The sequence below is a fragment of the Mirounga leonina genome, unplaced genomic scaffold (genome assembly GCF_011800145.1).
Source record: "Mirounga leonina isolate KUSES-001 unplaced genomic scaffold, KU_Mleo_1.0 Mir_174, whole genome shotgun sequence".
NCBI lineage: Eukaryota > Metazoa > Chordata > Mammalia > Carnivora > Phocidae > Mirounga > Mirounga leonina.
Genome location: NW_023270451.1, coordinates 62,358,572 through 62,383,306, shown reverse-complemented (window position 1 = coordinate 62,383,306; position 24,735 = coordinate 62,358,572). Strand labels below are relative to the sequence as shown.

The 24,735-nt window shown below is 37.3% G+C and overlaps 1 protein-coding gene across 1 annotated transcript in view; it reads right to left on the bottom strand.

The window, feature by feature from the left end:
• Positions 1–24,735, bottom strand: part of PTPRZ1 (protein tyrosine phosphatase receptor type Z1) — a 168,117-nt gene that overhangs the window by 22,870 nt on the left and 120,512 nt on the right. Inside the window, exons 12-17 of the mRNA XM_035021005.1 lie at positions 20,532–24,132; positions 16,075–16,219; positions 8,424–8,515; positions 5,344–5,429; positions 2,636–2,656; positions 2,369–2,465 (exon numbers count right to left, since the gene is read on the bottom strand). Coding sequence (XP_034876896.1) covers positions 2,369–2,465; positions 2,636–2,656; positions 5,344–5,429; positions 8,424–8,515; positions 16,075–16,219; positions 20,532–24,132 — 4,042 coding nt within the window. The remainder of the gene's footprint in view (positions 1–2,368; positions 2,466–2,635; positions 2,657–5,343; positions 5,430–8,423; positions 8,516–16,074; positions 16,220–20,531; positions 24,133–24,735) is intronic.

Below are 24,735 nucleotides of genomic sequence, written 5' to 3'. Positions count from 1 at the left end.
GAAGAAGAAGAAGAAGAAGAAGAAGAAGAAGAAGAAGAAGAAGAAGAGAATACAGTCCAAACCAGGACAATTGGAGAGACATCCTGAGATATTACTGCTTCTGGGGCAACAGCAGCTCAAAGAGCAGGGAATGGATGCAGAAATAGGTATATGGCAACGAAAAGATGGGTCTGATGCCAGGCTGACCTATTGTTTTGTGTATTTTGGTTCTAATATTTTTAGAGAGGTATTACTGGGTAAATTTGCTGGGTTGTTTTCTTCATTTCTACAATAGGACTATTATTATCTATGTGCCAGATCATTTCACGGATTAAATGAAATCATGTATTTACAGAGCCAGGCACAGAGAAGGTGTACAACAAATGTTAATCTCCATCCTCTCTTAATTACTTGGTAGGTGTTTTCTGTTTGGCTTATAGTGGGAATAGTTTAACAACTTCACCCTGTCCAAGCAGCAGCTGAATTTTGATGTGCAGCCAGGATAGTTGCTTCAGGTGAGGAAAACAAACATGAAGCAGAATGTCCTACTAAACCCTTCTAATAAAAATTTGTGTCATCCCTGTGGAAAGAAAGCGGCATCTATCCAAACTATTTAAGAAAAAGTGATAATAAAATGGTTAGCATCCAAAACATATAAAGAACTACAACCAACACCAAAAAACCTCCAAATAATCCAATTAAAAATGGGCAGAAGACGTGAACAGACGTTTTTCCAAAGAAGACATACAGATGGCCAACAGACACATGAAAAGATGCTCAATGTCACTGATCATCAGGGAAAGGCAAATCAAAACTACAACGAGATTTCACCTCACATTGTCAGAATGGTTAAAATCAACAACACAAGAAACAACAGGTGTTGGTGAGGATGTGGAGAAAGGGGAACCCTCTTGCACTGTTGGTGGGAATGCAAACTGGTGCAACCACTGTGGAAAATAGAATGGAGTTTCCTCAAAAAGTTAAAAATAGAACTACCTTATGATCCAGCAATTGTACTACTAGGTATTTATTTACCCAAGGAATACAAAAATACCAATTCAAAGGGATACATGCACCCTGATTTACAGCAGCATTATCTACAATAGCCAAATTGTACCCAAGCGTTCATGGACTGATTAATGGATAAAGAAAAAAAATGGTATATATATACATACATACATAACACACAATGGAATATTACTCAGCTATGGAAACGAGTGAGGTCTTGTCATTTGCAACGATACAGATGAAGCTAAAGTATTATACTAAGTGAAATAAGTCAGTCAGAGAAAGACAAATACATATGACTTCACTCGTATGTGTAATATAAGAAAGAAAACAAATGAGCAAAGGGAAGAAAAGAGAGAGAGAGACAAACCAAGGAACAGACTCTTAACTATAGGAAACACACTGATGGTACCAGAGGGAAGGTGAGGGGGAGATGGGTTAAATGGGTGATGGGGATTAAGGAGGGCACTTGTGATGAGCACCGGGTGTTGTGTGGAAGTGTTGAATCACTATATTGTATTATACACCTGAAACCAATACCACACTGTATGTTAACTAACTGGAATTTACATAAAAACTTAGAAAAAAAAAAAAAGGGTGCAGTTTCATTTTCATTGGCTTCCAGGATGGAACCAGAACCTAAATAACCAAGCTGGTAATACTGTGTTCATAGGATCCAGGGAGGCCCACTGAATATGTAAGGAAGGAGAGGAGTGTAAGTTTTGGGGGAGGGGTTGTAGATGGATTTCTAGAGATGGAGGAGAACGTAAAGGAAAATAAGAGGAAACATGTGTAAACATGAGATGCTGGAAGAAAATGGAAGAAAGATGGTAATTTCATAGGAAAAAAACAGATAAATTTGCATTAGACAAAAGAGACAGCTGCTCATTGAGAAAAAAAAAAAACAGCTAAGAAAATAAAGGGAAAGAAGGAATAAAAAGAATCCAACTAGCCCTTTATAAGACCCCAGGAAGAATGGCAAGAAAGAGAAGAAAAGGCTAGAAGGAAAAACGAAGTCTAAAGAAAATCTATTTGGTTCATAAATTCACATAGAAGCAAATAGATCTCAAATGAAAATAGGGCCCGGGGATATAAATAATGAGGGAAACCATAAGAACAGATTTATAGCCCATGGGGCTTGAAGAAGGGCCTCGATGACAATTTGAGTTTGTTTTGTTTAAAGGAGACCTATGGTTAATTGCAGGTTGTATTTCAGTTAGAGGAATATAATGCCATGTACTAGCCAACACAAGCCTTATTCCCTGATACCAAGGTCCTGAAACAACGACACTGAGGTCTGCTGTCAGACGTGAGGACAACACAGAAGAGCCCAGGAACAACAGCGCTAACGGAGCCAGGGCTGAGTTAAGGATATACTCACAGGCAACGATATTTATGTACCGGTTCTTGTGCTTATTGTCCGGGTGATTGGAGCTGTCTGCTGTAATACCTAAATCAACAGTACAGCTCTGCACTTCCTGTAAAGAAACGTATGTACAACATTTGAACACCTAGCCTTGCAAACAAGGTGCCTTAAAAACATAACATAGATGACAACACAAACAAATTAGTCTATCCCCCAAAAATTGTTTTTACAGGTTATAACTATTTCTTGGCTAAGAGAAAATGCAGTGAAATAATGCCTTACCTGGTAAAACTCTTTCAGTGTCTAATGAGGGAATGAATGCCAAAAAAGTAAAGAAATCAAATTCCACAGCACACGACAAATGAGAAAAAAAAGCGTTCATATTAGGTTTACAATGGAAAACTATGATCATGCAATAAATACATTCGTCAAATAGTAACAAAACAGAATGTTTCAAACAGTTGCATGCAAATCAAAACTTCTAACGATTTGGAACCTTAAAATTATGTAAAAGGAAAAAATAACACTTTTAAAAGGGGACAGTGGTATAATAATATGAATATAAAAAATGCAGATGAGAAAATCCCTGTATTTGATGACACATTTTGTTGCATTAGTCAGATTTGCTAATATCCAAATATAATTTTATTTGACCACTATAGCACTATTTGAAACTCTGAATTAGTGACACATTTTTTATTTATTTAGAGTAATTTTAAAGAGTAAACAGCTTCCTATTAGGTGGTTTGTAACAGATTTAGGGCTGTCAGAACATTAAAAATTCTTCTAAATTTATTTATCACATACACTATATCATTTTGAAACAAAATTTAGATAGAATTACTTTCAACATATTTAATTAGTAGACCTCTTTTTAATTTAAACCTTGATGGGTACAGAGAAATTATTTCTGCCAATTATCTTTTAAAATGAATTAAAATCCTTCTTAGAGATGTTTTTTCCATCTAAATACATTAGGTAGGAACTCACAATTATTTAGTATTAAGATAATAACATGAAAGCTTTATAATTTTTGAGAAAGTATATAACCCAAATATGAATCTGACTCATCAGCAAATGGCCCAGCCTCCCTATAGAGAAGCTTTTAAGGCCTCTTTGGCAGTAAGCCATTCTGACTCTAGATTTAAACACAATTTAGTATTATGAACCACTTAAAAGGCATAGCATTATTAGTTATTAAGCTAATTATTAAGTTAATGAAACGTTTTCTTGAACCAGACTGTGTGAGTTAAAAGCAATGGAATTAAGAATACACTTTTAAGTAAAAATGTGAGGTCATTTTATTACTTTAATTATTATGAGCTGCTTAATAATATTGAAAATGATTTTATAGTTGTTAAAACTACGATTCTGCCTTTGTGCATGTGCTATCAGCAACTTTTATTAAAAATCGTCTATTTTTCCTTGTGGCTTTGAACATTTGGAAAATGAGACCCATCCTTGACACACTCTCCCTCTTTCAATCACGATTTTGTTTGATGTGAGCCTAATAGTTTCTGTGAGTTAACACGGCACCACCTACCCTCTAATCTCCATTACGGTAAGAAAAAATAATTTGATGTTTTAACTATGTAATTCTTTATATTATTCCACTTTACTTAGTCATTACCTCTTGTTGCTTTCTCTTTCAACGACTCAGATTTCTTTTAAGATTAAATGAATTGGCTTCTGTTATTTTTAATTTAGTGAAAATGTATCACATTTCACTTCTAGTTCTTTTGATTTCTTAAAGCTTTCTAATTTATGGCATTTTCCTTCCCTAAACATATCTTGGCTGATGTGACTCCTGGGAAGCGAGTGCTGGGTACAAGGGGGAGAGTGGGACGCCCTCTGGTCAGGATCAGTGCTCAAGGTGCTTCAAAGAGGGAGATCCATAGAGCAGTTCTGGGTTGAGGGTGGAGACAGAAAAGCAAAGTGAGGTTTCCTAGAGGGGAGGGGCTAGAGAGGAGGCTAAAGATCTCTTGCTTGCTGGAATGGAAAGTATTACGTTTGAAAATCACAAACCTAGGTTTGAATCCCAGCCCTGCTATTTTTTTTTTAAATTAATTAGTTGTTTATTTAAATTGAAGTATAATTAACATGCAGTGTTATATTAGTTGTAGTGTACAGTATAATGATTCAATAATTCTACACATCACTCAATGCTCATCGAGATAAGTGTCCCAGCGCTACCATTTATAAGTTGTTAACTGACTTCTAGGGAAGTGGACTTTATCCACTTAAAAATCAAATAACTTCCAGAGTTGGGTGAAGATTGAATGTAGAAGCATTTAGTGCGACAAACAGCATATTAGCGAGTGCTCAATAATGGTAACTTTATTTTTTTGTGGTTGTCATTGTTAACTCTGGACTTCAGTCTGCTTAACTGAGAGTTTAGTGGGCCATGGTAAATTTGCAGCAAATTTCTCTGACTCTTCTAACCAAGATTATTTTATGGAATATTACTAGAAAAATTTTTACTGATTGTGCAGTTCAAATGTTTTTTAGAAACGCATATTTTCTTGAGGAGAAGATAGGACTTTACCTCGTATAATATTTATTAGACCTTGTATAATAAATGCTTCTGCATTTACACTGATGTAATACTTAACAAGTAAGAGTTTATATGTACTTCAGTTGAAAATCACGAAATTTAGTAGTTTAGTATAATTTATATAATTTAGAAAATTAAAAGGAATCAGTGTTACTAATTCAGATTAAAAGAAGAATACTGGAATTCTGTACTTTATGGGAGAAAATTAACAATGTTTTTTTCCTATGAGGACAACTTGGCTTTTAAAATGGAAAACCAATTTTCTAAATTATATGGTAACCATAACACATCTAAACACATAAGTGATTACAGAACTAATATTCTTCCTAGAAGTGAAAATGGTTTCAATGTCTTTAGGTCAAGAAATAGCCTACTGCTGAATCTTTTAAATTTACTATTTTCCATATTATTTCAAATAGGCATATTAAAATCATACCTCAAATTCTTCAGTAAACCCATTACTTGCATGTAAGTCTGCAACATGCTTTGGAAAGTGCTTTATTGGAATTGCTCCAACATCATCTAAGTAAATAAAAAAAAAATTAGTTTGGAAAGGATAATTCAACAGAAAGGAATATGCCTCTCACTTATAAAGATTTATAAAGTGCCTTCTTCTCAAACAACTTCAAAGTTCAATTATTCCTACAACCCCAAGGGAATTGCAGCTTCCAATGAAACACTAAGCAGCAATGATCAATTTTCTCCAAATTTACTATCAATCATAACTTGCATTTTATAATTCTGATTTGATCATGAATCTCTTTTCCATTCATACTCTAGAGAAACAAGAATTAATTTTTAAAGTTAAATAATGAATACCACCAAAGCCTCACGTCTTATCAATGGACTGCATCTTTTTATGGGTAACTTTCTTTAACACGAGTAGGAGTTGCATTTCCGTTAACACATTTCACATGAATGTGATTTCTGGGTAAAAAAAAAAAATGCAGAGGGAGGGTGTCTGGGTGGCTCAGTTGGTTGGGCGGCTGCCTTTGGCTCAGGTCATGATCCTGGAGTCCCAGGATTGAGTCTCAGGATCGAGTCCCAGGATCGAGTCCCAGGATCGAGTCCCAGGATCGAGTCCCGCATCGGACTCCCCGCTCAGTGGGGAGTCTGCTTCTCCCTCTGACCCTCCCCCGTCTTGTGCTCTCTCTCTCTCAAATAAATAAATCTTTAAAAAAAATGCAGAAATATTTTCAATTTTACCATGAACTAAACATAATATATAGTATAATTTCAGTTTTATAAAATTACATAGCTTAATGTTTTACGGTTAGTCAGATGTTTACATTTGAACACATTTTTTCCTTCTCTCCATAAATAACAGAAAACATTGATATGCAGACTATTCATTAAGGATAATGTCAAAAACCTTTGGGACTTTTAATATGTAAAATTTCAAGAACTCTAACTTGAAAATATGCTATGTAAACAGAGTCATTGGATCTGTTAATTAATTGTGAAGGGGCCAAATTATTTTAACTGGCTGTTTCCCCCCCCCCCATCTGGAAAGACTTTCTTAGATTAAACATATTACTAGTTCACAGTATGCAATTTCACAAGTGATTTCTCTGACAAGGAAACATCAAACACATTTCACTAGAAACACTTATTTACATCAACAGATGTTCAGCATCTAGGCCATTTAATATTTTTAAGCTTCAGTTACCAAGAATTTGTTGATTTTTTTAAAAAGTAGAATCCATCTGTTCTCTCTCTTAGATGAGTGTACCTGAATACTAAAATTGAATTAGCCAGTTAAGCTTGAGAAACACTAGACAAAGGTGTAATTCTGCCTTCACATCTGCAGAAGGATCTTGCCTGGAAGTAGCTTTTATAATTAGACAAGAAAACAGAAATAGCTTGTCACATCTAAACCATTAGCTCTTCTCATGAGGGTCCTTCAAACCCATAGATGTTATCCTGCACAGTTAACCTCTTTTCACAACCAAACTGACTACTTTTTATTTACAGTCATGTGTTTTGGTCATTTCTTTCACGAACTGGTCTGCAAGTAAGTGAGACTAACATATCTTTTTAATTTCTGATTCTACATGGAAAGGCAGGTATCTGGGTGATCTGGAGCGCAGGTGAAGTGAGGAAATGCCCTTGATCACAACTCTTCTGAGAAGTAGAACAGGGGATTCTGGAGTTCCTGGACAACGTCCTGATTTGGGATTATTTAACTGATCTTGTTCTGCCTTTAAGGTTTTGTATGTTTTTATTATAAGGATAGGCTATTAAAATTTTCTAACAATAAAAAATAATAATAATAAATGATACGGGACTTGGGGCGATATTATGTTAATTTGCTTACGCATGCTGAGGGCGTCTGCACAGGAGGTATGAAAGGGAAGGGAATCAAAATGTAACAAACACCTGAGAGCTGCCAATCTCAGAATTCTGAATATGTTAATGAGAAAGTGTGCTGTACTAAAATAAAGGTACAGAATTTTAAAATTATCTAGAAAAACAGAAGTAAGTGGTGGCTAAAGCCTCAGAGTGGATAAAAGAGGAAAAAGCCAAACACTTTTAATTCCTATGCCCCCTGAAAATTACACAGAAAATGCTTCTCTCTCTCTCTCTTTTTTTTTTAATGTTTTTTAAATCATGAGATAACATCTTGTGGAATTTGGGCCTCTAACAATAACATATAGAGTATCAGTCAATTTTAAAAGAGGCCTCTTTAAAAGAACCACGTTGACGAATTTTTCCTTCTGTTTTCCCTGGTTCGGTGGTTCTCTGTGTCTGTTTTATCCTCTATCCTCCAGAGCTGCTTCCATGGTTCGCATATTCTGGGCAACTCCTTTTTTGTTACCACTTTTCATTCTGAAATGTTATAAAATGTTAACCAAGTCAATGTCTGTGACCTTACAATGTGCACTCAAGGGTCAATGGATGTCTCAGTCAAAATGACCCCGGCTAATCCTGGAATATGGAATATTCAGAACCAGGTAAGTTCTGCTGAAAATAGACAGTCTTCAAACTGTTTGACATCGTGACTTTGAGTATTTCAGGCAATTACACATTCTTTGTGTGCTCGTGTTTTTCTTCTACTCCTACCATTTTATAGTTTTCTTCCCCCCCCTACTGTAGCTAAGGAAGCTTTTCTCACATAAATTCAGATGATCAGAAAGCAACTAAGCATTGTGCTTCTCTTTGTTATTTTGTCCTATCCAGCCTTACTGCCTTGGTTTAGTCTGACTTCTGTGGTTCAGGTTTCTATTAAAGTACTGGAAATGGCTGAAGGTCAGCCTTATTCTTAACTAATATTTTATTGCTATGTTATGTTAACAGACTATACCTGAATATTATGAATTATTCTGCCATATCATCTATGTGGTTAAAAATGTTCAAAATTAATGAGAATAAGATAGAAACCTTGGTGCCTGATACATGGCAGTAATAAATATTTTGGGCAACTGAAGTATTTACTCATATCCATTAGAGCCCTTTGCAAAGTACTCCAGTAAGGACAAACCTTCCGCTACTCCTGGTCACACCTTAAGATATTACCTGAAATTGGAAAGACAGGTGTTGGAGGTGTGGATATTACTCGAGGGGAGGTACTGTCCTCTAAATAAAAGTGTGCAGTCTGGAAGCATTTCCTGGAAAGAAAAGAAAGCAATTTATTTACTAGCTGCCATAAACTACTTCTGAGCTGCTTGCAAATTATGACAGAAATCTCCAGAATTAAAACATAAATGGAAAGCTGTATCTATTTTATAAAACATGAAGTATTAAAGAATTTTATGGCCTCCAAATGGATCTCAGTTCTACATACGCCAGATGCGTCCGAGTGAGGAGATATCGGACACGCTGAAAACAGAGATGGCATTTGAAGTTGTAGCTGATTGGTACCCGACAGGATTTTGCCGCGATAAGGACACTTCAGTGCCCTAGTTACTCTTTCACTGTTGCCATATACCAGCGTGTCCTGCCACCTTGGCCTGGACCGGAGTGGAAAAAATCATGTCCAAAGCTCTTTTCACTCAATATTTAAGTGACCATACCTTTCTGAGCATATTCAGCATATGCTAGCAAAAGGTAGCTACGGCTATGTAGAAATGTAATTCCACAGCGGTAATATTTTGATGAAAAAGGAAGACAGCTTTATCCTGATAATGCAGTAATGACAGAACGAAGTGAGGAAATAATGAGCATATAACCAAGACCAGGCGTGATTTTCTTTCCAACAGATGCTAGTCTTGTTGATGAGGGTTTTGAGAATGAATATATTTGGAATCAACGACAGCTATGACCTACAATGTCACCTGAATCTATTTTCATTCAGATAATAAGAGTAACATCTGGTAAGAGCACACCACAAACTATTGAGAAGAGAAAGAACCAACTGCTGCTTTAAACTAATGCAAACCATACTTAATTTAAAAAATTTAGATAATTAAAACTGCTAATGACACTCTTTGATGTGGGTCATTTAATTTATTTGAAATATTATTCATGAGCGGTTAGGCTTAAATAAAAATATCTGTTTGGGTAAAAATGCCAATCTCATTTTCAATTTAAGATTCAAGCTACAAGGTACTTATTCTAATGAGATTTAACATAACATTTGTTCCTATAGGACACACCTCAATTGTAAAATTCCTTCAGTAAACAGTTTGCTGCATAAAATTCTTCAGTGGCCTCCCCGTGGAATTAGAATGATATTCAATTATTTCAGCAAGGGCTATGAGACCCTCCATGACCTGGTCCCCCACCCACATCAGGGGTGTCCTCTCCTAGGATCCGCTATTACTAAGCTCAGGCCCACGCTGGTCTTCTGTTCCTCCTTCCAAGAGGCCCCATCAGTTCAACTTGGGGCTTGGGCTCTTGACATTCCTTCTGGCCACCTGCTTCCTTCCCATCATTTTTGCACTGGCTCAAGTGCCACTTCCTGTGACAGTCCTTCCCTGATCACGTTGCTGAAAGTACTAGCTCATCCCACCAAGTCACTATTATAGTCCCTTTTGTCAGCTTTGTGTCACTTACCATTTTCCGAAATTCTTTACTTATATATTTGTCTTACATGGTTTTAGTTGCCCTCATCAGAATCTAAGCCCCACGAAGGCAAGGGGCTTTGTCTAAACACAGTGTTAGTCCTCAGTGCAAAGAGCAGTGGTAGGGGCCCCAAAATATTTGTTCAAGGAATTCACTGCTGTAAGTATGAGTAGTATAAAATTATATAGTTTATTTGTAACCTTAATGTCACAAGCAAAAAAAAAAAAAAATCCAAAAGCAATGATGTGCATAGTGAAGATCAACCCTCTGCTGTGATCATATAAGCCTTTGATAAGAGGACACAGATAATCAAGAGAACACAAGAATGTCTTCAAGAGAGAACAGGTGGTGTAGGAGGAAGATGAATGGATATGGAATCAAGTGTCAGAGCGACCTGAGCTAGGTCCACATCCTGGAAAGCAGAAAGAGTACAGCAGACTACGAATGAGGGGAGGGCTGAGGGCCACAGGTCTCATGATAAAGAAACTACCCAACTGAGAATCTGCATTGAGCACAACTGAAACTGGACTGGAGCAGAAACTATCGGGGGAGTTTGGTTTATTTGTGCAACTGCAGATGTAGCAGGTCCTGCCACGTGGATAGGAAAACACCGGGCTTGCTACTTCCTCTAAAATCACAGTTAAATCTCTTTGATTCCTCTAAAATGTGGTTACACAAACTGGTAAAAGTGTTTCTGTTTATTTTTCAATGAATCTTAAAGTTGTAAAATGTCTTAAGGGACCTAGTGCAAGATTGCAACAGATAAAGAATCTCTCTGACATATAAAGATTGTCTCCGGTGACAAGGACCTCATTCCTTTATGAATCATCCTTAGTTGCTAGATATTTCTTTCTCATACCAACTGAAAACTCATTCTAAGTACCTCTAAGTGGTACCCAAAGAGGAGGCCTTTTCGTTACACTGTTATGCTTCTTACTGTTGATATTTTTTTTGCTATCAAGCCAAAAATGTGATCTCCCTGTTACATTGATATATCGGCTCAATTTCTGTACTTGACAGGTTTTTAGATACTGGTACCCAAGATCTTCCAGTACTTAAATGCTACCTAGCTACGGCCCTCACCTGTTTTGACTTTCTCCTTGAAGTTTATACTCCAATAATACAAACAAGTTGAAGATCACTGAACATGCCTTGTCCCGTCCTCACTATTTCTCCTCCCTGCTTTAATCATGGTTCTCCTGACCAAAATGCCTCACTTATGAATATGCCAGGCAAACACTATCCTCCTTAAAGACAGGTTGGAGGTATCTTCTCTGTGATAAAGCCTCTCATTCCTAAGTAGCCTCTAGCATTCTAGTTTCTCTCTTTTCACTGCACCCCCACCCAACACAAACTTCCATGCCTTTACAAAGACTGTTTTGAAAAATATGGGTAATTAATCCAAGGATGACCTTCACTTCCTGAACTCTATTCTACATAATTTTAAATATTTTTTTAATTAATTGTTAGTTAGGGTTATTATTTTGCAATATATTTGTTTTGTGCCTATATCCTCATTACATTTTTAAATGTCTTTTGATTTATATAAACCCAACTCTGAATGTAGTGCCGAGAATACAATAGGTGTTAAATGTTGAATGATTAGATGGATTTCCAGGAGTAACTAAATTCCACTAACCATAGGTTATTCAGCTGCATCCTAGACTTCTTGCCTACCTGAGCCCCAAATGGGATAACTTAAAATCTCAAAACATTTGGGAGGGAGAGGTGAAATATATATATCTAGAGTAAAAGATGGGTGGATGGATGGATGGATGGGTAGAGAGAGGATGGGTCTAAGAAAATGGGAAGAAGGCAGCACCTCACAGAACAGAAAAAGGTAAATTAAAACTTATTGGTATTAGGGTTTAATATGTTTAATATTCACTGTAGGATCTGGGTAAATACCAACTCTACTCTTTTTAGTTATATAAGCAAATATTTGTTGGTCTAGCAAATAAGTGGTCCAATAGCATTACTTGTATTAACAAGCAACAAAAGAACGTTATAAAATCATACCAAAAAACTTGCAAGTGGGAAAAGTTAAAATAGCGTGGGATCAATTCTTGATGAAAGTAATAATATATTGCTCAGTATATTTTATAGGGCAGTTTTACCTAGGAAGTGACATTCTACTAGAGGCAGAATGGTACTGGGAGGCCTCCATTCTGGGTTGGTGGCTTATCCTTAGTGACTCATAAATTTGAACGTAAGATCAAGAGAAAACTCATATTGCTTTTCTTCCCACTCCCCAAAGCCAAAACAACTGTCTATGTAAACATAGACAAATATTCTTTTCTATACTGCTTTTGATGGAGTGCTATTTTGTTGATTATACCTTTGGTATTTTTCAGGTTTCAATGCTTAAAAAGGCTCTCAAAAGTTTGCCTTTTGTCTTCTTTAAAAAGAACTTTTCTGAAAATCTTCCATATTGAAGTCATTTTGCAACTTAGAAACTTACAATTTGGCTCCTGTAAATTCTGCCTTAAAACATCTGGAAGATAATTTCAAGGCATATTATTTAATGTATGACAAGATTCAATATCTATAGTCCATCTGTTCTGTATAAGCAGTGAATGTCTTCACGTCTATGTGCTAAGTGTTGATAACTATGTCTCTTGCTAATTATCACTCAGCCATGATGAAAAAAGTGATGACTGTTTTAAACTTGTAGACATAGGTCCTATCAGTCAATGTTAATCTGATTATTTGATTTACACCTTTTCATCACACTAAGTATTTAGAATTAAAAGCCAGAAATGTGTAATTATTATTCCATTTTTTGGATCCTTACACAAATATAACCATATTCAAAAATTATGCCGCATTCATCACAGAGACGCTAAAGAAGGTCTGACTGCAATCTTAGAGATGATCTAGTGAACCCTCCCCCGAAATGGTAGAGAGAGGAAAAGATGGCTAAGTGACATGCCCAAGACCATAGAACAAATGCCAGGCAGAGCTGGGAAAGGGACCCAGATTTTATCACCCCTAATTTGTTCTGATTTCCTGCTACAACATGCTTTCTCTCAAGGTTTACCCAAAACCTAGGGGACCACCTTGAGTTAGGTAAGAGACAAAAGAAATGACTCATTATATCACTTTACAATTATTTTTTTCTCCTAAGAAATTAGGTTAGAAAAACATTTAAATATATCAGCTTGGAAAAACTCAAACGGACTGCGTTACTATTAGGACTTTTGTGGGTATGCCATTCTGTTTTTGAATCTTTCCACAGGCTGTTCTTTCCACAAAGGTCTAAAAGGTTTTCATACTGGCCAGTGAAATCATATGGGTCTCCACCAGAATTTGAATATCTCACAAAAACCTTGAAGAATGCACTAACATTGTCATTTTCTGTTACCAACTAATACCCCTGGGGTATTACTGATCTAAAAAGTTACATTTTGAAGTGAATTAATTTCAAAAGGCTGTGAGAAGGACAGATATGTTAAATTTTAAATGGATAAGTAAAAGAGTGACAGATTTTATCAGACTGTTCGATAGATAGATATAAAATACCTACATAAAATCATCAGAGTGCTCATATTTTAAGCTAATGCACTCTGAATTCAAGGTACATAAAGTGTTATTTGTGAGGAAAAGAGAAACATCTTGTTGGTGAAGGTCAACTTAATATTTTTCAACTGGTAAACCATTTCTCTTTTTTCTGCACATTATACAGATGAGATGACCCATTATTAACAGAATATAAAAACCATTACAGGGGCGCCTGGGTGGCTCAGTTGGCTAAGCGACTGCCTTCAGCTCAGGTCATGATCCTGGAGTCCCAGGATGGAGTCCTGCATCGGGCTCCCTGCTTGGCAGGGAGTCTGCTTCTCCCTCTCACCCTCCCCCCTCTCATGCTCTCTCTCTCTCTCCAATAAATAAATAAAATCTTTTAAAAAATAAAAACCATTACAGATTTTAATTTTCCATGAAATAGCAAATCATATTAAATAAGACACTTCCAAATTTGCAAAAAATAAACTTGAAATATTAAGTAAAAAAGATTAAAATTCTCATTCTAATTATTTCAATATTATAACTGTAAACCATCTGACATTGTTATTGGAAATTTATTCTAACACCATTTTTTATGAAGTATAATTTGGGTTTATTTTCCATCTTATTTTTAAAAAATTAACTCTAATTCCAATTAATTTCAAAAATCGGTTTGGCAAGGAAAATCAGATTAGAAACCAGGAACCTGAACAAACACAAAATCAATGTTGGTAAAAAGTTTGGCCAACAAACCCAGGGGGAGTAGGGAGAAAAGCAATACGAATTCTTTTTTTTTTTTTTTTAAGATTTTATTTATTTATTTGAGAGAGAGAATGAGAAAGAGAAAGAGAGCACATGAGAGGGGGGAGGGTCAGAGGGAGAAGCAGACTCCCTACTGAGCAGGGAGCCCAATGCGGGACTCGAACCTGGGACTCCAGGATCATGACCTGAGCCGAAGGCAGTCGCTCAACAAACTGAGCTACCCAGGCGCCCCGCAATATGAATTCTTGTTGAGCAAACATTTATGGGTTGTGTACTGGGTTCATGCTACTCTGCTGAGCATGGAATCTTCTGTAAAAAAGAGTCATTGGCAATTAAAGGAATCAGTGAAGAAAGCAGCTTTGTTTGCATCATGTTATGGACAAAACAGACTCCCAGCTCATGTATAACAAAAGTATGATCTGTTCTCTGTCCTCTGCGGTTTACTCTTTTCTGTAAAAGCAGTCTGATATGAAACACAGCTTGTCATGAAAACATTCTACTTTAGTCAACCAATGTCCAGACATGCAACTGTGGGCTCCAGACCTCACTGTCTCAGACACACCCAGCTGCCCCCTGCTTCCCATTCTTCCTGCCTGCTGTGTCCCTGCCTGGAAGGCTGGTCTCTGGTCTCCTTTATCTCCACTTTCTGAATCTTATCCAGCTCAAGCCCTACATCTTACACTTACTCTGTCATCTTGGCCTATAAGATACCTTGTTCTCTGACCCTGTTACCATTAGCGATTTCTGTTGTCATAGGTAAACTTTTATATAGTATGTTATAAATTTTTCATGGGAAATTCTCAATAAGCATAAATTTCTCAGCCATCGTGACTTCATTCATTTGTTCACTCACTCATTCATTCATTCATTCATTCATTCATTCTTTTTTGATATTTTCCATAGTAGTCAACATAGTACTACACACATGGGAAATAGTCCATAAACATGATAAATATTTTTGAGTAAACTGAGAGAATATACTTTAAGATAACACATAAAGAGTGGTCATATGAACTTATAGGAAGATGTTGCTTAAAAAAAGGAATTAATTATAAAGCTTCTGAACAAAATTCTCTTTTAAAACAAAGGAAGAAATTACTAAGCTATGATTCCTTATATCGTCATAAAGTTTTTGTTTTCCTAGATACAGTTATAATAGTTATACTGACTTACATTGTTTCCCCAGTAAACTCCCTAATTTGCAGTGTGTTCTGCTTGCTATGGGACAGGAAGCTTAGGATGGATGCAATTTTCTTTGTCCTTTAAAAGTCTTAATAGGCTATTGATGACAGCAAAGCTATATTTCATCCTCAAGGCAAATTATAATTAATTTTAAAGTCCTATGCGTCTTAATACAGCCATCAACTTTATTTCCTCATCATACCCACATTTTAATTGCTTGATTTTTACATTTACGTATGGGTTATCTTTTTTTTGTTATCAGTATGCCGTCGATGTGCAGCTTGTATAAAATCCACTATTACAAATAAACTCTGTTTTTACTATATCAAAAATTATGTTTTCCGAAACAGTAACTTTTGAAATTGTAACAGCTGGAGCGTTTAAGCTGAGAAGCTTAGATTTACGTTAAATGCTATGATAATGTTTGAATGTTAATGAGATTAATATCAAAGTACGCTGTCAAAATACTGTATTAAATATTAACGGAAGCCGGAATTCCTCCATTTTAACTTTAATTGTTTCACTGAAGTATGAAGAACCATCAAATCTTGTGTTGTCATGTCTTTGGACTTACAAAATCACCTTATTTATGGTTAAATCAATGGTAGCTCTCAAGTAAAACGAATTTTGAATACGCCTTGAAGAGCTTTCAGGTAAACAACAGGCAGAATCTAAGCTTTATGAAACACACGTCTAAAACAAGCACTCAACTTACCTCCAGTAGATGAGAATACCCACAAGAACCACTAGACAGATAAAAGTCAGGGCTGACACGATCACGAGGGGTATAACTGCCTTCTTCTCGGATTCCAACCCCTCAGCTAGACCAATACGAGACTCATGGCTACTATTACTGGCCTCTGTAGTCGGAGAAAATTGAGAGAGTTGATATTTAAGCTTAAGAATAAGTCACAACATTTTTCAACCGAGTAAGTGCAACCTTCATTGCCGGTGCTTACCTTTACAATTTCAAATCTATGATACAAAGAGTGTCTACGATTACAAGCCAGTTTAAATAAAGCACAGTTTAAAAAGTAAGGCAGGCTATCCGAGCAGAGATCCGTACAGGTGTTGTGGCAAGAAATGAGCATAACACTGCCTTGAAAAGCTTGCTAAAAGGAAAACAGGAGTATTAAAATAAAAAAACTACCCAGTTTTTAAATAAAATGACCAGGAAAAACAATGCTACTTACTGTACCATATATAATCTTGATTTTCCAAACTTAATTTTAATAAGATGTTTCTAATTCTGCAATTAAATAAGTAGCTAGGAGCAATTAAAAATTCCATAAAGAGGGAAGGTTAGGATAACCCTTCTTACATTAGGATAACCATTCAACCCAGAAGACTATTAAAAATTTAAATGTAGGTTGCTTTTAAAGTGTTACTTTGAATGCCCTTCTTATCAACTACTTTTCTCTACCAAAAATAAAAATACTATTGCATACGAACTGAAGGAATACACAGATCGAAGGAATTCTTTACAACTATGCAAGTGTAAATTACGGAAAAGTTTAACTTCTGTCTTTGGATTAATTTTGAAAGATGGCAAGTGACTATTTTTGTCACCAATTAGGTGCATTATCACCTTAGCACTTTCAAAATCATTGCAACTGGCGCCATTCTTCCAAGTCGCTCAAAAGAGTTTCAGAACTTCAGGGTATCTGGGGCCAGTCATAATACTTCCCTTCTCCTTTGAAGTGTGTGCATTGGGGAACCAACCCAACTGGACATCAGAACTGCTCTGCCAAAGTAAGAGCTCTTAGTGTGTGCCTGCAGAAATTCTGGAAGAACTACATCCAAGTTCTCCCATGAGAGTCCACACTGTGTTCTAGACTCCCGGCACATTAGGTGCTTTATATACCAAGCATCTTACTTTAGTGATAGGACACAAAGGGAAATCGGTTTAATTTCAAGATTGAAGAATACATTTGAGAGTAACAAATTCATAAATGCAGCCCTAAAGTAAGTATATCTAACGGCAGAGAACTTAAGTTCACATTTTGTCTATTAAAACGATTGTTACCTAAATGGAAGTTTTGTGGCTAAACAATGAAGTAATCCACTTAGAAAAGTCCCGAGTACCTAGAAATTACAAATGGTGGTTAATATCATTATCTGTATCAGTCACTCTTGAAATGTCGTTCCCAGAATATTGGCATTGGCATAGCCTGGAACTTGTTAGAAATGCCAGTTTTGGGCCCCACGCCAACCATCACAAAGCTGCTGAACAGAAACTCTGTAGGTAAGGCCTAGCAATCTGTGTTTTAACAAGTCTTCCAGGTGATTTTGATCCACATTCATGTCTGAAAACCAATAATGTACATTAATTTATACACAAAGTGAGCTTATATAATAATACTATGTATATAGGTGTATATGTATCTATATGTATGTATGTAGATACATACATATCTCATTTATATATATGTATTGCATACACATATATGAGATATGTCTGATCATATATATAAGATATATAACACATAAAGCATGTAACAAATTACCATACATATCACACACACTATACACACATGCACACATATATAATCTTGTAATGCAGATTTTACTCATAAGTTCTCTGGGGGGTCTGATTTTAAAATAAACATTTTCGTTGAGGAGTTAGAATGATAAATCCATGGTAATCACATATTGTGAAACCCAGGTATTTTATTCAAGATGAGATACCACATGAAAGTATAGATAATCAGGGGCCCCTGTCTGGCTCAGTCAGTAGAGTATGCAACTCTTGATGTCGGGGTCATGAGGTGAAGCCCCGGGTTGGGTGCAGAGATTACCTTAAAAAGTAAATAAATAAATGAATAAAATATCCCCCCCCAAATTCAAAAAAATATATTTATAAAAAAAGGAAGTACAATCAACTGGTTGTTGCTTTACATACTGTAATGGGGAACAACTAGTTGTATTGATCTTTATATTCATTAGTTGAGACTAAAATATCTATTTCAATATGGTCCAGTAGAGTATATGAGCTACTTAAATAAGACAAGAATCTACCTATAGATGATCAGTAGACAAAGTTAAGATTAATACTTGAAAATACATTTTTAGAATAAGACAGTATACTTTTGGTATTACAAATTAAGCATTATGTATATTTTATTGTCCTCAATAATGAAAGCATAGTCTCCAAGAGACAGACACCAGTAACACATGATTCCAGCCTCAGTTTTGTGTTGACTCCCTACCTGACCTGAATTAAGTAATTTAGTATCTCTGGGTCTCAGTTTATGCATTCATAAATTGCAGATACTAATTTTGCCTTATCTATTTTGTTTTAGGGAACATGTCTTATAAATTATTCTACATTCTAGAAGTACATAATAAAATAATAAGTTTCAGAATTAGTCTGTATGCATTTGATAAAGAGCCATATTCAATTACTTTGTAAGACAGAGTACATATGATTTTTTGTAGATACAGTTTTAAAAGCGGGCAAGAATTCTTCCCTAATCTTGTTTGATCTTAGTTACTCCATTAATTATGTTACCTGATGATATTGGAAGTTATATTCCTACTGTTTTCTCCTCTGAGTGGGAGAACATACTCTTAATAATTAATCAAATTAGTGCAATGATAAGAAATTGCTAAGTTTTAATTCATAATTCTAGATTTGGCATTTTGCAATATATATATAGTTTCCCCATAAGAGCATAATCTGGCAAGAACATGCTGATGATGTCACTACCTAGTAAGACAGAAAAAAAAGGGATGAATTCCTGATATGTCTTTAAAATAAATCTAATAAAAATTAAAAAAACCCCTGAAATTTAATTGAAGCCAGATAACAATTCATATACATGGCAACACTAATGAATATAGTGACCTGTGGATTCATTATTCATTCTCACATATCAGAGTTTGTTTAAACTGGAATGCAAATGTTAAATAGGTATCAAGTCAGAATGTAGAAAAACTTCTCTATCAAAATGTACAAACTTTTCATTGCTGCTGCACTGACTGGAGGAAAAATATACAACTAATTGAAAGGATGGAAATAACAAAGAGAAAAAATACCCTGATGAGACTGGTATCTATGATCTGGCTTATAAATATCTGCTTTTATGCAATAAGATTGCAAGCTGTTACCTTAACCTACCTTTTGACTTACTATGTTAACATTTAAATATTATCATTGTTAATTTCAAAAAAAAAAGCCTTAAAATTTAATAAAAGCAAATTATAAAATTATTATGATCAAGGCAATGAAGTTATCTAGTATTTCATATGCCTAATGGTACTGAATTTCCCTTTTCTCCCCATGGGCATTTAAAGCAAACATCTGTATTATATATGTTGCAAGTAATCTACTTGAAGAAACAGCTGGCCAATAAACTAATTTGCATAAACTACATTAACAAATGAAATGCATGTCTACAGAAAATGTTCTAGTGTTTTACATCTTGTCATACAATACCTATACATACTCTGCATATTAATGACCATTATCTAACTTCTTAAAAAGGTGTATAACCACAAGTACAAAGTAGAACGTGTCTTGTTAGTTCACACTGCCCTCTTTAGGCAACACTAAGGTAATCAAACAAAGACAACTTAAAAAAATTAAAAGCTTCTTTAAAACAAAACAAAACAAATCTTACCATTAACTCTCAAAACTCAGCAATAGAACTTTTTGTAAAGCTCCCCAGGCTGATGTGGATGTGCAAATTATCATATCTTTTCTGTGGGGTGGGTCAGAGAGGTGTTTATAACATATTACGTATCAGAGTTTTAATAATCCATTTTATAATTCAGTGAAATTGGATTACAACTTATTTTAGAACATAAGTGAATGTAAAAATTAAAACTGCCTAAAAACAGCACACTCCAATCTATCATTTAAAAAGCAGGATACTAAAAATGCATTACGCACACATAATTGCTCCCACATGTAACTGGCATCTTGTAGAATATGAAAAATTGACAATAAATAAGAAACGTTTTATCTATCCACTAACCAAGACGTGTTGAATATTCATTTGAAATAATGGCTAAAATCATACTTTAAAAACTGTAAATGGATTTGCTGAGTGTCTTGATTAAAAAACAAAATGATGTGCCACTTCACCAAATTTCTCCTTCCATGATTTTTCTATTTTTTGAGGAAGAAAACCACCACACCTCGGTCTATCTCTTGGATCCGTAACTAACCTGCCTCTGAAATGTTGAATACTTCTGAGTGCCTGCTAGTAAGAGTTGGTGTTGAGGACTGTGGGGATCCAGGACTTATTTCTGAGTCAACTGCTTCCAGGACCCCATCAACATCTCTTTCATTAACGTCTGGAAAACTGAAATCTGTGGAAGTCTCGTTATCATTCGGGTTATCTGAGAGAGCCTGCCCTGATCCGCTCTCTTCATCACTTGCAACAGCTGCCCATGCTCCAGATTCTGGAGTGAGAGGAAGCAGGGCATCACCAGTCTGAACGTCATTGTGCTGTTTTCCACCACTGGGCTTTGGGGGCGGCACATTTGCTGGTGGTGATTTATCGGGACTTCTGTCCATATCGGTCTGACCGGCTGACAGGACACCTGTGACGTTATTTTCTTCTTCAGAATTTTCAGATAGTGAATATGAGGTTGGGTTATTCTGATCCACAAGATTGTTCTCTTGGGTGTCTGAATCATTCATTACCTTTTCCTGCGATTCTCTATAGGAGGAGCATGACATGCACTTATTTATGGATAAGCCATCTCTATCTCTGTCATCATCATCGTCATCATCATCATCATCATCATCAATAACACCATCGTCACCACCACCCACTAAATCAGCATCGGATCTGGCACTCTGAATCAGCTCAGAAGTTGTTCTAGAGGGAAACAGCAACTTGGTTGCGGGGACAGAACCATCTTTGTCAGGAGAAACCACTGTAACGGAAACATGCACATTTCCTAAAGGAACAGACTGATCGGCAGTTATGGGTGTATCAGAAACAACTGCTGGGATACCAGCAAATACCTCATCAGTGAGAGACCCCTGGGTTGAGGTGAAAACTTCATCAGAATACATGAGCTGATTTCTAAGTGTATTTGGTGGCACATCAATAGATAAAACAGGAGTAGCAAACGCGTGCCTTCCTTTCGGGGGAAAGGCCTGGTTAATCTCCAAACTGGCAGTTGGGAACAACTCGTCATTACTGCGCAGTGAAGGTACCACTTGCTGGGGACTTTTGCTTTTAAGCAAAACTGGTTCAAAGTATTTCTCACTTGCGTAAGAAATGGTTAAACCTTGAAGTGAAGCAGCGTGCGCGTTAGAAGCAGGCGATACCTCGACAACTGGTACAGATGCAGCGAGCAGCGTGTTTTCCCTCGAAGCAGAGTTTGAGGCCAGGAGATGCAATCCTGTAGAACTAAGGGGATCACCCTTGGGGGTTTCAACCGATACTGGCTCGCTAGGCACGGGTGGAAGAGCAGTTTTAAGCAACGTGTCAACATCAGAAGCCTGAAAGGAGGGCTGCAGCAATACTTCAGTATTAAAAGAAGCTGAGGGCTCATAAAAGAAGAGCTGAGTTGAAGGAGCTACCATTTCACTAGAAGCAGGGTCAGAGGAGGCTGGCTCTGAGCTCGCACTAAGCACAGGTCTAAGCGAAGTGTCGCCGAACGCTTGAGATACGGCATGTGCAGACTCAACTGAAAAGGTATTCTCTGGAGCTTGACTAATCTCATGATCAAAAACCTTAGTGGCAGGAGGAGCGAGAGACCCTGGCAACGTGCCCTTTGTGCTAGAAAAGGAAACGGGGGATTCTGGTAAAGACGTGTTCAACTTATTTACAGTATCGTACAGGTCGGGCAGGACTGTGCTTTCCGAACGGTAAACCGGCTCACTGAAAGAAGAAATTTGCAGTTCAGTCTCATTTCCATATATTATGTCACTTTTAGAAAGCGGCTTATTCTCATCACCAAACACAGATGTTGTATATGTAAATTCAGCTACAGAAACAGGTGAAGAAATGTTAAGGGCTGTCAGACCATCTGTGTCGGGTAAAAGAAATTCACCATCAGAGGAGGCTCCAGACCACTCCCCATCCCCAGAGAGGCCAGGAGGCGGCGGCAGCCGAGATGCGATCGGGGTTATTACCGAAGACGGAGGCACCGGAACGTGGCTAGGGCTGCTAAACAAGGGAGCCGGAGGAGCTACACCCACAGAACCATGCACGGGGATTGCAGAACTGTAGGGAACAGTGAAGAAGTGCTGGGAGCCCTCATTACTAGATAAGGCATAGGCAGGTTCGGGCCCTGAAGAACGTGCATGCATCATGACATCACTGCTGGGTGGTTCAACTTGAGAAAACATAAGCGTTTTATAAAGGACACCAGATTCACTACCACCAGATTCCAGTGTCTCTGAAGCAGCACGAGTAGTGGGCTGATGTGACGTCACATCAGAATACTGAGCAAGGCCGGCCTCTAATAGCAAATCACCCCCAGCCACTGGCAGGGAAGCATGCAGGGACAGCTTATCACTCTCAACAGCTGAAGTAGCTTGTGGAAGGACCTGAGAAACTGTATACAGGTGGTGAAACAATTCACTACTGAAGGAAGCGGAGGAAAATGGAAGCAAAGGTGCACCATCATAGGAAGACAGGATGGATTCAAATGACACATCGACACTGGGAAATACAGGCGTAGCATGCAAGGCCGAATCACTACTCCAAGCGGCAGGGGCAGTGTTGAGGATCTGACTGTCAAGCAACAAAGGGGTGACTAGAGGAAAGACGTCACTACTGTAGAAAGGTTGAAGAGGCGTCTCACCATTGAACACCGGCTGAGTTGTCTGTGAGCGTCCCGTGTGGACGGTGGGGACCGAGTCCTGCTGCCCGGAGGATGGAGTAAACGCACGGGGCGTCACCTCGGTCGGCAAGGAGGCGAAGGTAGAGTAAGGTGGCATTTCCAGGTCCGTGACCGGGGGACCCAGTGACACCGGCGGGCCTGGAGCTGAAGACCCAGCTGCCCTCCCAGGTTCATCGATCCGTATCGCGGTGTGGCTGGTCTGGAGGAAGCTCCCTCTGCCCGGTCCAGCCTCGGGCCGTGTTGCCCCATCTGCAGCGCTAGCAAACCGCACGTCCCCGTCGGTGGAAGGGCCCTTCGGAGAGTCTTCAGAACCCGACGAGGCTGACTCTTCGGGAGCATTTCTTGTAGATTCTGGTAGAAGAACATCATATGTGATTGCCTCTGGGTTTTCTGAAGAAAACACATACCCACGGGACATGTTCTCAGAGGTGAACGGCATAGAAGAAGTTGTCGGACTGGAGCCTGAAGAATCGTCGGCTCCGGTATCGAGCTTGAGACTTGTCAGTAAACTCTCATCCTCACTGATGTCAGTAGACGCCTCTTGAGGTTCCGTTATAGAAACTGTATTTAAAGATTCCACGGTCCCGGTCAAGTTCATCTGTGGAAACGTGAGAATAGTTTTAGAGCTGTCGTTCCAAGAGGCGGCCGTGCCTTCCAGAGTGTGAGGTGGCATTTTAGTCACAGTCCGCGAAATCAAAGCAACATCTTTTGGGGGGGCTAATTCAGTGACTGGTTGGGAAGTGGAATCTAAAGATGGGTTGGGAATACCACCCTTCCCGGAGAATCCACTTCCTCTTGTTGGGGATCGGTTAGTCTTGGCCTCATTGTATTTAGTCCCTGCGTGATTGTAGTTTGTTGTAGTAGGAATCTGGGGTTCCTTTCTCCTTATTTGGTTTGTGGCACTCTCTCTACCGGGATTCACAACAGTGTCTTCTCCGGTGTCTTTTCCCTCTTCTTCCTCCTTTGAAAAGCAAACAAGATTTAATGGGACATAAGCAGGTAAGAAAAAAATGAGTTCTTAATAATATCTTATACTACATTATACTGTTAATCTTCACTTGTGGGAACTTTTCCTCATAAAGCACCATCTCTTAGAAGCCATGCCTCTATCCTTATAACCTTTATCATCCACCTTCTAGGGACACTAATTAAACTTAATGAAAACACCCTATTTATGGCTGCCTTTATTTTAATGCTGTGGAAATAATTAAATTACTAGATACCACAACTTTGAAACAAAGGTGCCTTATAATTTGTTGATTGATAGTGTTACTTAACATGGTACTTATTTTGTTTTGTGTTTATTTGTTCAGTTCATCTGGCAACTGAATGTGTGTTCTCTCTCTGTCAAATAAATAAGTAAAATCTTAAAAAAAAAAAAAACAAAGATTTTCCATTCAAGACATATGCAGATATTTTTAAATTTTTTTAATTTTTAAAAATTTTATTTTATTCAAATTCAATGAATTAACACATATTATTTTTAAAATATTTTATTTATTTATTTGAGAGAGAGAGTGGAGGGGAGGAGCAGAGGGAGAGGGACAAGCAGACTCCATGCTGA